This window comes from Carassius gibelio, chromosome A2 (genome assembly GCF_023724105.1).
Source record: "Carassius gibelio isolate Cgi1373 ecotype wild population from Czech Republic chromosome A2, carGib1.2-hapl.c, whole genome shotgun sequence".
In the NCBI taxonomy this organism is placed as follows: domain Eukaryota; kingdom Metazoa; phylum Chordata; class Actinopteri; order Cypriniformes; family Cyprinidae; genus Carassius; species Carassius gibelio.
The window spans coordinates 8,439,635-8,451,817 of NC_068372.1; the positions used below are offsets into that span (position 1 = coordinate 8,439,635).

The 12,183-nt window shown below is 41.8% G+C and overlaps 1 protein-coding gene across 3 annotated transcripts; it reads right to left on the reverse strand.

The window, feature by feature from the left end:
- Window positions 1–4,862: 4,862 nt before the first annotated feature.
- LOC128025872 (zona pellucida sperm-binding protein 3-like) lies at window positions 4,863–6,807 on the reverse strand. 3 transcript variants are annotated; one of them, XM_052612461.1, is made up of 8 exons: window positions 6,205–6,807; window positions 6,019–6,140; window positions 5,846–5,949; window positions 5,600–5,777; window positions 5,417–5,534; window positions 5,266–5,351; window positions 5,166–5,193; window positions 4,863–5,033 (listed from the first exon to the last, which is right to left on the reverse strand). In XM_052612461.1, the coding sequence occupies exons 1-8, from the start codon at window positions 6,772–6,774 to the stop codon at window positions 4,878–4,880; spliced, it is 1,362 nt and encodes a 453-aa protein (XP_052468421.1). In that variant the 5' UTR covers window positions 6,775–6,807; the 3' UTR covers window positions 4,863–4,877. The 3 variants fall into 3 exon arrangements, with proteins under 3 accessions (XP_052468421.1, XP_052468413.1, XP_052468429.1); XM_052612469.1 differs by having other exon boundaries at window positions 4,926–5,033; window positions 5,105–5,193; XM_052612453.1 differs by lacking the exon at window positions 5,166–5,193 and having other exon boundaries at window positions 5,235–5,351.
- Between the last annotated feature and the right edge of the window lie 5,376 nt (window positions 6,808–12,183).

Below are 12,183 nucleotides of genomic sequence, written 5' to 3' on the forward strand. Positions count from 1 at the left end.
GCAGTTTAGACTCAAAGATGAGCACTTGAGTAGAAGGATCTTCTCCAGTTGCAGTACAGCCTCCCAGTCTAAAAGCAGAGGGCGTTAGCGGTCATGTGGTCCCAAAGATGTCTTCCATCACCTCCAGATATTGAAGCCTCTCCACACTGAGCTGCTTCACTGTTGGCAGGGACAGGATGGCACAACTCAAAAGGAGTGTGTTGCTGCTATGGTTCTTCTGGAAGGCTTGGAAAGCACCATGTCACTTTTGACACTGGATCCAGCAGCAGTTCTTTTGACTGAACACCAAAAATATGTTGAGAAGGTTTTCCTGGCTTGTCTCTGGATAGGAAACCTTTGTGGTGCTAATACAGTACTGTTATTAGCAGATTTTGTTGGACTCCGAGACATCCTGGTTCGATGCTGTTGAAGCTTAAGCATAACATTGTTTTGCATTGATCTATCTTGCCATTGTACTTCAGATGAACCAGTATACACTGTAACAACAATGGGTTGTATATAATTATTAACTCAAATGATATATAGGGAATTTGAATAATTAATCAGGAATATGATTAATATATATCTCATATGACAGTTACACTAAATTTTATTGATTATGAAAAATAGCTCAATTGCATTCATCAATAGATCATTACAGGACACTGTAATTTACTCATTAATATGTCAATATTCCATTCTTCATATCAATTATAGTGATATCTCTTACTGTAAATTACTGCAAATCAAACAGTGGCTTGTCCAGCAAACGGCCGTCAGATTAACTTATCAAATTTCAATAAAGTTATAACTTCTTATAATTCAAGGAAAAATATACTCTGGCCATGAAAACATTGTCCTATCATTATGATAAATTTAGTTTCTCAAAATAAATCTTTTAGCTAAAGATCAGACATCTCAGTGACTCGTAATGTGAGCGGGGTGGAGGCCAAGGCAATCATGAATATATGGGTTTTTAATAATTGACTAATAATACATCAAGCTACAAATCACACAGAGTAAATATGCGTACGACAATACAGACAGTAAACTTTGTACAAGACATAACGGAATCCAAATAAGGGAGATAAAGAGAGAGAGAGAGAGAGAGAGAGAGAGAGAGAGAGAGAGAGAGAGAAAGAGAGAGAGAATGAATGAGAGGGGGGGGGGTGAGAGAGAGACAGCATGGTCACAGAATGAGCTCGGTTATGTAAACTCAGACAGTAAACTTGAAAGACACCAAACAAATCAAATCATAGACCAACTTTAAAGCAGCATTTAAATCTCCATATAAAAAATGATACTTGCAAAGTGTCCAGTGTGATTGAGCTGGAGACCGTGTGAAGTGCGTGTGAGCTGCGATTGATCTTGGCGTGAGCGTGGGGCAGCGTGAGCGGGGCCTTTGTTCTGTCTTCTGGCCCGGGGCTGCTGCGGAATCGCGCGGTATTTGAAAGGTTTAACAAGGCAGTGTTTCAGAATTCGTCTTCATCATGTGGAGAGGCGAATAGGCGAATAAACTTAGTAAAGAAAACAAAACAAAACAACGAAAACGAAAGCTTCCGGAGGAGCCATGAGAATGACTGTCCTCTCAGTCCCTGTGCTGAGGGGGATGGAGATATGAGCGCAGCGCAGAGGCACGAGCGGGAGCGACGAGGGTTGCAGCCGGTTAGCAGTGTGAGAGAAGGAAGAGAGAGGGCAGACCTTGTTCGGTCAGCTCTTATGGCTTGGGATGGTTCACGCCTCTGTTCGCGTGAACAACCAATGAACGTCCGCGATCTGAAGCGGGGAAAAGTTCCTTTGTCTCTGTGGAAACAACCACCCTAATGATTTAGGGCTTATCAGATTTCATCAGTGATATTCTAGCAAGTTCGTAATTCCAGATTAATACATTTTTCATTACTTTGCTTTAGATAAATGGGTCTGTCAAAGCATGACAATTACAAAAACACCAAACAGTACATATATAACTGATAGAAACACAAAGTTACATTCAAATGCAGAATTACACACATTTAAAGACTAACACGCTAATAAATTGCAGATAGTCCCAATTTATATGGGAAACATCTCAATGCACCAATAAAAACTATACTATATACTTTTAGACTACGTCTGAGTACATTTTACCATTCTTTTTGTAAGAGATAGCATTCCTGTCCTGTTTCCCAGTGGGATCATAAAGTTTTACGACCTGGTCAGGAGTGGGGTTACAGAAAACATTGACTCTATTTGAGAAAGTTAAAATGATGAGAAACATTTCCAACTTATAAGATAGTAAAATTATAACCATTTACACAGGATTCACCATTTTATGCAATACACAAACATTCAAAATACATATTAATAAAATGGCGAAGATACAGAACTTTAAGAAAGGTTTATTTATGTGTTTGTGCTTATGTGAAATGTGTGTGTGAATGTGGGGGTTTCATGTCCCTTTTGAGGTTCGCCCACGTGGCTCTGGAATTTCTTAATAGGTGTAATAACTGTCCCTCAAGGCAGGATGTGTTAGAGTCAGGATCAGAGATGTATAAAGTACTAGAGACCCATACTTGAGTAAAAGTACAAGTGCTCTATCAAAAAAGTGACTTGAGTAGAAGTTGAAGTGCTCTTTAAGCACCACACTTAAGTAGAAGTACTAAAGTATTCAACATTTTTTGTACTTAAGTATTGGAAATAGTATATTTCAAAATTTACTACTCAAGTGCTGAAAGTAAAAGTAGAAGTATTGTGTTATGTAGCTATTAAAGAAAGTAGTCAAAAGTTTGAACATATTGTTTTTACTACTTCAAATGATTAACCTAAAGGACAATCACAATTCCTTTGACTGTAACTTCTTGTAAACAAAAAATGGTTACTAGGGTTAGTTAGCCCAATTTGCAAAATTATGTCATTAATAACTTACCCCATGTTGTTTCAAACCCGTAAGACATCAGAGGGTCATTTAGAATTTTTTGAAGCATCGAAAATACATTTTGGTCCAAAAATAGCAAAAACTACGACTTTATTCAGCATTGTCTTCTGTTCCGTGTCTGTTGTAAGACAGTTAAAAACAAAGCAGTTTGTGATATCCGGTTCGCGAACGAATCATTCGATGTAACCGGATCTTTTTGAAACAGTTCACCAAATCGAACTGAATCGTTTTAAACGGTTCGCGTCTCCAATACGCATTAATCCAAAGATGAATTAAGCTGTTAACTTGTTTAATGTGTGTGACACTCCCTCTGAGTTAAAACAAACCAATATCCCGCGTCCAATAGACCAATAGACGCGTCCAATTCGTGAACCGAGGAGGTGATGATACTGCGCAGGTGTGATTTAGCGTGAAGCAAACCGACACCGTCTGAACCGAACTGATTCTTTTGGTGATTGATTCTGAACTGATTCTGTGTTAATGTTATGAGCCCAGGAGCAGTCAACGCCAATGACGCCATTGCGTCGAGCGCAAAAGAATCGGTGAACTGTTTTCTTCAACTGGTTTATTGAATCGAACTGTCAGAAAGAACTAACGTTACTGGTCATCTGAGAACCGATGCAACCGGTTCTTGACTCGTGAACGAGTCATTATCTGGCTCGGCTCGGTGTTCTCTCTTCACAGCAGTTCAGTCAGCACGCGCAGTCTTTTTAATCGCTTGATTCGCTCAATGATATGACAGCTTCATCAAACCTCCCATCTACAGTTCTGGCAGTGGTTTGTAATGGAATGATTCGTAACATTTTTATAATTGTAACGAGTAACGATGCAGCACATAAAAAAAATATCAGAGTAAAAGTATTAAACAGTAAAAGTGGAAGTAGGAGAAAAAAATAATACTCTAGTAAAGTACAGATACCGCCTATTAGTACTTAAGTACAGTAGTGAAGTAGTTCTACTTCGTTACTATACATCTCTGGTCAGGATTCATTAATATGGAACAGGCGGCTGAAATACCATCAGCTCATTAGTGTTACAACACCAATAACTTTCCAAATACTGCTTGCCTAAACCCTATAGCCATTTTTTTTAAATCACCAACATGTTTTTTTTTTTTTTTTGGGAGTCTCTCAGCTGAATGAACTCATTAGGTGATTAGTGGAGTACTCAACTTAATCTGTGGGTGTCTTATAAAAATAAATATACCACTGGGGAGGCTCCAGGAACAGTTTGAAAACATTTTATAACCAAGCAGCCCATTGTTTTCTTCGGTTAATTCTTAATCACATTTAAAAATGTTAAACCAAACATCTTATTGGAGGTTTTATTTGCTTTGTAAAAAAAAAAAAAAAAAGCTCGGTACGACTAAGCATGGTTTGCACTTCCACTAGAGTTTAGTATCGCTTTAGAGATGGAATCGTGGTGCCACGTCACATCAAGCGCTCACAGATTCTGCTCCTCTATCAAGGAGTGGGAACATCTGTACTTCCACATCCAGTCACAGCACACTTTGGGTTTCATAATGTGGGCCTTTTGATACAGGAACCATTTAACTGGTTAATGCCAGACTGGGCAAGTGTGAGATCCTGTTCTTGTAAACCTCCAAAACAAAATAAAGCCTACGTAAGGGAGCATAATAGGGGAAGTCATGGCCTAGTGTTTAGAGATTTGACTCCTAACCCCAGGGAGGTGGGTTTGAATCTCAGGCTGGCAAAACCACAACTTAGGTGCCCTTGAGCAAGGCACCGAACCCCCAAATGCTCCCCAGGCGCTGCTGCATAAATGGCTGGCCACTGCGCCGGGTGTGTTCACTTTTGATGAAATGTACAAATTTTAAGTATGGGTCACCATACTTGGAAGGTCAAGTCACTTTCACCCCCCACTTAATAGGACCCCTTTACAAGACACTCAAGATGGTAAACTTGACAGTGGTCACAAGCAGTTTGGCTCGTATGTGTGTGCCAGCAAAGCCACATAACAGGATTCAAATTGTAGAGTTGAGGGAGAAGAGAAAGCACAAGACAAATGCACAACCCATTAAGATCATTTTAATGAAGTCAAAGCACTTCCAGTTATTTTTGGCCATAGCCAGGTTCCTTAACACTGATGGGCCCAACAGAGGATTTATCCCACCGCAGATCTGAGGAACAAACAAGCAGTTAGAAAAAGTGGTGCAAAATAATAATAAAGGTCAACCTAAACTAATCTGTCCTTTATGGGGCTGGTCACTTCCTCTTCTGGTACTACACGTGGAGTCACAGCAGCCACACACCTGGTCAGAACCATCTGCAGACACCCAACTGACAAGACACCCCTAAGTTAAAAGCATTTCCTCAGTCACCTGTACACTTTGAGGTGGTGGGGAATCATACCCATTAGCGGAGAAGGAACAAGCTTTCTGTTCAGGATTTGGAGTCATTGTTGCTAAAGCCACCTTCACCATGCATGTGATGTAAACCTGCAGAGACCATCGTTTGTAGATCATGATAGCACATAATATAAAGCATTGCACAAGTCACATACCAGTCCACTGTCTGGTTGCTGGAACCTGAAAGCCTCTAGCTGAAGCTGCAACTTGTCACCTTGAGTTCGGGGCATGAAGTGAGATCTGGAGCCTGTGAGCTTGGCATCAACCAAGCACCTAGGAAAGGAAAAGAGTTAATCTTCAATACACCTAGTGTGGGACACATGAGGTGCACCACTCACCCATTGTTCTCAATAAAGGAGTATCTGGGGACAGATGTTACATCAGGGACTATTGTGGCCACACAGCTGTCCACAAACACACGGATGGGAACATGGCTATATGAAAGCACAGATGCTTCAAGATTTATGATATCACCCAGGAAGTATTGGTTAGAAGGCCTCTCGAATCTCCAGTCATCTACAAAGACAACTTTTAGAACAGGTTCACAAGCACTGGATAGTTACGAGAGCATTTGGTACACCAACCAGTCATGAGCTTGAGGGAGAAGACGAAGACCTCCTCTGCAGCTTCAAGAGAGGTATATGGGACCCAACTGGGCACTAAGGAATCGCTGCTCACATTGTGCTTTCTGCAAGAGAGTCAAACTATCACTTTACTCTGCCTTCAGTCCATCAGCAACCTTGAACCCTGACCTCACCTTGAATAGTGACACTCGATTCCAACCACTGCGCTAATGCTCCGAACAATAGGAACACCATATGAAGCCTCTTGTGGGGTGTGGAGAAGTTTGAAGGTGTAGACAAGCTCATTGTTAGTTACCTGAAGATAGAGTCCTGTTGGTCAAAATACTCCAAGCCACTGAAATGGAACATTTAAACCTCACCATCACTACACTGCCACATCCATGCAATCCAGACTCAAAGACAAGCACTTGAGCAGAAGGGTCTTCTCCAGTTGCAGTACAGCCTCCCAGTGTAAGAGCAGAAGAGCTCACTAGCTTCCCAATCCCAAAGAAGTCTTTCTTGACTTGCACATATATGGAACCCTCTCTACACTGAGCCGCTATGCTGTTGGGAGGTACAAAGTGACGCGGATCAAAAGGGATGACTGGCTGCTGTGGTTCTTCTGGCAGGTTTGGAAACTGCCATGTCAGTTTTGTCACTGGACCCAGCATCTGTTCTTTTGACTGAACTCCAAAAACATCTTGAGAAGGCCTCCTAAAGTCACTCTTGGCTGGTGTTAGGACAGGAAATCTTTGTGGGGCTAATGCAGGTTTACTGGGGCCATATTTCTTGGGAATTGGAGGCATCCTAGAGTCGGTTTTCTGAACTTTTGCCCTAGGCATAAAGTCGCTTGGGGTCCAATCATTTCTCTCACTGGGACTCCACTGTGCTTCAGAAAATCCCAGCACAAAAATGAAAACCAATCCAAATCCAACTTGCCCAAACCCCATTGTTATTAAGCTCACAGTTCAATAATGCACTAGTGCTCCACCATCCAAATTTATACAGCTGAAAATCAGGATGGCTCCACCTCTCTCGTGACAAGCATAATTTTCCTCTATACCAGCTAATTTACTCAATCAATTTGTCACAGGTGAAAACCATTTATTTCTCTTTACTCAAAATAAACTTTGCCCCATTTAAGGACATGTTGTATTAGAAGCTATACCAAATGATTGTTTACTTCAAATATAAAAATTACATAAATTCTCTGAAACACAACCAACATCTAAGCTTTTTTGTGTCCTCTTCTTATTAATTCAGAAACATGATCACAGACAGAACTGTACACTAGTGTTTTCAAAATAATAAAGATCATCGTGTTTCTACACAGTCAGGCTTAGATTGTGACACAATTGCCTCACATCAGCACATCAATCTTCACAAGAGATGGAAATGGAGCAAGGGAATGCAAGATCATAGTATAGTACATAGATTTTATTGTAGATTCACTAAAATGTTTTCTCCTCCTTCCCATTGTTTTATGACTAGGTTGATCAGTGTGTGTGAATTTACGGTAGACTTCCTTCCTTCAGCTTGAACTACTGCATGCTGAAAAGAAACCCGTTAATGGACATTAAGAACAACACACATTAAAACACACTGGAAAATGTCTGGAAAAGTCTTAAACTAAATATATTGTTGACAAATAGTTTGTGAAGCAGCGCACACACACAAAAAAAAAGTTGTTATTTTTTTTCTGTTACAGAGCTAAGATTTCTCATTTGATTCATTTCTTCAGAAAGCAACAACTAGTGTGCCACTGAACAGTCACATCTACTTTAACACAACACTTAGGCTCATGGTGCATTCTTTTCATCTTGCCAATTCGTCCCTTTGGAAATATAAGGTTCTGTCTGCATTCCAAGTAGTTTGGAGATATTGAGCTTCAAAATTTTTGCATTCCACCGTGTAGATAGAACCTTATTGTTTTTTAAATAAACAATAATGTATACAAGATTTTAAAAAATCTATCACATAATGTAAATAAGTTGTCACAGAATAACAATATGGGAATAAATCAATTTGGACAAAAATGTCAGATAGAACCTTATAATTCCAAGGGGACGAATTCACAATTCTAAGTTGCTGAAACAGCCTGTAATGGATGCATTTATTTCTGGTAAATGACAAGGGTGATGGAGTGGGAGTCTCCTAGACACCATTAAAACAGCTTCATCTTACATACAGACAAAAAGACAAGCAGACAGGTAAAGACACTGCTAGGGAGACTGGGTCAGCTTTGTATTCGTATCAAAGAACAGTCGACGGCTGCTTTCCTGTACACTTTAACTGTCCCATCTGCTTTTCTTACGTTTGGGGGGATCAGGAACTGCAAAGCTGTCTTTATGAGTCGCTGAACTCTCGCCGCCATCTCTTTCTGACCGTCCCTCTCTGTCTTTATGGCTCCCTTCACCGTTTCGGCTTTCACTGTGATGATCTCTGTCACTATGATGGTCCCTCTCTGCGTAGCGATCACGGTCTCCACCACTTTGCCTGCCACTTAGGGATGGGTACCGAAACCCAGTATTAAACTGGCCCCGGGGCTAAATTATGAAAGACCGTAGTATCAGTAAGATCTGACGGTATCGGTTCTGCTTTCGGTACCGGAGGAAAAAAAAATAATGTACTATGTATTTTTGCTTAATAATGTTGTCGTGCACATTTAATCTCGCCAAACATTTCTAATGTGCGATCATATTAAGACGTTTGTCCGTGAGATCTGCGTGAACTCACATGCACGCCGCGGAGGCTGTCTGTCAGTCACACACACACACACACCACAACGAGCGCACGACATGCATTAACTGTACGTAAACTCCTGCTTAATCATAAAGAGTGAAGATGGCGAAGAGATTTGCTTAATATTATCGTGCACATTTTATCTTACAAGTAATTTCTAATTTGCGATATTATTAAGACATTTGTCTGTGAGATCTGCAAGAACTCGCATGCGCGCCGCGGAGGCTGTCTGTCAGTCACACACACACACACAACAAGAATGAGCACGGTACACGCATAAACAGTACGAAAACTCCCGCTTAATACAAAGAGTGACGATGGCGGAGAGAGCAAAATGTTCCAAAGTGTGGTTATACTTCACTAGAGTTAATGCTGACAACCCTCGTTGTCATAAGTGCAAAACAATATTTGCATGTAAGGGCGGAAACACAAGCAATCTGTCAAAGCATCTTTCAAAAGTGCATTATGTGTATCGACTGCCTGGCTAGCTCGTCTCTGGTTGTTGCCCCATCTACATCAGGTATGTATGCTAAAATCATGTTGACTCAATGTTGTTCACGTCATTAAAATAAATGTAAAATCTCCCTGGTTTGCTAACCTTACATAGAAATTCTGTTGATTTCTTTTGGTAAAAATGAGAAATCAACATATTTTCTACTTGTTTTTAAAATTCCAAAAAAGGAAAAAGTATGTGTGGCGAGTGGGGCGGGGCCGAGAGGCGTGGGAACGAGGAGTGAGGCCAGGTGTAGTGATTGGAGATGAGCTGCACCTGCGCCCCACCGCCAGTATCGAGTCCCACGTAGGAGATGGAAGGATATAAAACTGGAGCGACTATAGTGAAGGACGAGAGAGGACCAGGCCTGGGACATTATTTTATGTTTTGATTGTGCGCCGGTTCCCGCCTCCTTCTTCCCGATGAGTATGGAAATGTTAATATTATTACAGTGGTGCCGAAGCCCGGGAGAAGGAGGGACGCGCTGCTGAAGATCCCTCGCCGCTGTGGTGAATCCGCGGTGCCCTCGAGCAGGCGAAGTATGTGCCGCCATGGACGCTCGAGGCGGTGGGCTGGAGCGAGTTGCCGGGGACGGGCGAGCTCGCTGCCGGCCGCCCACGATATGGAGGGGCGGCTGCCGTCCGTGAGGGAGCGGAGGAGTCGGCGCCGTTCGCCAGGGGGCCGGAGCCTGCCGCCTCCGTGATGGAATCCGGAGGGGCAGGGAACGGGGGACTCCTGCCGCTGCCCAAAATCGGAGGAGCCGTCGCCGTCCACCGGGCGGCGGAGGAGTGTCGTGCCGTCCGCCGAGGGCCGTCCAGTGCCACCGCCGGGCACCGCGGAGGAGATCACCCAGCCGGTGGAGGGCCGAGCAGCAGTGCATCTGGGAACCGGAATTTTTTTTTTCCTCTCTCCCCTCTCTCGTCCCTGTCGCTCCTCCTTCCATCTCCTTTTCTCTCGCCTCGTCTGTCCTACCCCCAGGTTCCCGCAGGTCCCCGTGAGCGGTCCCCCCCCGGAGGGAAGGGGGGGGGAGTAGAGCGCAGTCTCGAGGGTACCCCCCGGCCTGCGAGGGGCGATGGGGGTATGTGGCGAGTGGGGCGGGGCCGAGAGGCGTGGGAACGAGGAGTGAGGCCAGGTGTAGTGATTGGAGATGAGCTGCACCTGCGCCCCACCGCCAGTATCGAGTCCCACGTAGGAGATGGAAGGATATAAAACTGGAGTGACTATAGTGAAGGACGAGAGAGGACCAGGCCTGGGACATTATTTTATGTTTTGGCTTTTATTTGTGCGCGTCAGTCGCCGTGAGGGGCTGACGCGCTGTTTTGTGTTTATTTTGAATATTAAAATTATGTTTTGATTGTGCGCCGGTTCCCGCCTCCTTCTTCCCGATGATTAGGGAGTTTTTATTATTACAGTATGTAAATGTAAACATTGATTTGGCTAACTTAAATGCACAGCACCTCAAGTTATTTTACAAAATAGCTAATTGCCACATTTTGCAACCTTTATATATATAGAGAGAGAGAGAGAGAGAGAGAGAGAGAGAGAGAGAGAGAGAGAGAGAGAAAGAGAGTAAGAGTCTGAAACTGAGCTCACGGAGCCTAGACTTCATGCACTGGTCCACCCAGAGGAGCTGCTGGACTTTGTGGTGAGTTTTGGAGGAACACCAGATGCTGCCACAAAGTGGTTTTTATACTGAGCCTGAGGGAAAGCAAGAGCAGTCAAACAAAATCCAGAAATTGGTACATATAACTATATATCTTTACTGAGGAATTTAAAGGGGTGGTTGAGTATGATTTCACTTTTTTTAACATAAGTTAGAGCAGTGATTCCCAACCTTTTTCAGCTCGCGGCCCACAAAACCACACACAAAAATGTGACCCGTCACGGAAACCAGTGACACAAGTCGGCAGCACAACTTTCAAGCAAAATGAGAAAGAAGCGTTTTTTTTTTTTTCAAAATTGGTGATTTTCGTTTTTTTTGCAGAATCTGTTAGTTGATATCACAAAGAAGCCTCTCCGTGTTTGAGATAGAAGAAGCAAGAATACTTTTCTGTTTCTTATGGGGTGAGTTTCCATAAACATCAAAGTTTGTCGTTTTGTGTTCATTCTAAGAACACACGTTATCTCATGTTTAGTCCATGTTTAGACCTTCCCATATCTACCTATTGTTATTAGCTAGCTCATCGGTTATCACAGAATCCTGTTAAAAAAGTCCTAATGCTACACAATGAAATCAGTTCACCAAGTTTTATGTAGAAAAACAGCAAATAACAAATAAAATTAGCATCAATATGTACTTTTTGTTTACATAAACATTAAAATAATAACATTAAAAATGATGGCCATATTTGAAAGATTAAAGATTTTTTATAAAAAGATAAAACATATTTCAGCCTCTAAATCATTTTTATAAAAGTCAAAAAATATAAATTACTGACATTTATAATGCACATTCTCCTTTATTATTAATAGTATGCAGTCCGATTTTTCCCGTCATGTCTGTCGTTGCTATGCAGGGGGTATGGCTTATCTAAATGAGATGTAAATGAGCCCCATTCTCACTCGCAGCAGTGAGAACTGCAAATCTTCAGAGGCTATTTCCGCTGTTTGAGCTTTTTTGAGTGCCTACCTTCAAATGGCCACAACTTCTCCATATATTATCAAATTTCCATGTGTTACACATCGTTGGAAAGCTGGGAGACTACACTTTCAGAATAACTCAAAATGCCCCAGAACCGACTTGTGTCCCTACTTTCCGTGATTGGTCACATATGTTTGCGCAGCCCACTTCAAAAAATTAACTGACCCCGCTATTGTTGGGTTAATAACTAATTACTCAGAAGCTAGATTGTTAACTTTATTTATTGAATGAACTTGGGCTGTGCGATATGGACAAAAAAATAAATAAAAAATTATTTGATCAATTTTGACACACACCGATATGCTTTTACAGTCATAAATGCATTCAGGATTAATTTTAAACATATTTCCAAAAGAAAACCAATTAGAGCTTTATAAAAAAAAAGTTTTAATGTCTCTAGAACAGACATAAGTCAAAATTATCACTATAGTAAAGATGTAACAAAATGTAGCTATAGACTCCGTGTCCAGGGACTTTTTTTTT

What these genes read in the sequence shown, in the direction of transcription:
- LOC128025872 (XM_052612453.1), bottom strand. Translation starts at nt 6,774, where the DNA reads ATGGGGTTTGGGCAAGTTGGATTTGGATTGGTTTTCATTTTTGTGCTG. An exon ending in TCCTTTATTGAGAACAATGG is followed by an intron (nt 5,535 to 5,599) that starts GTGAGTGGTGCA and finishes TTCCTTTCCTAG; the next exon opens with GTGCTTGGTTGATGCCAAGC. An exon ending in CACCACCTCAAAGTGTACAG is followed by an intron (nt 5,034 to 5,234) that starts GTGACTGAGGAA and finishes TTTGTTCCTCAG; the next exon opens with ATCTGCGGTGGGATAAATCC.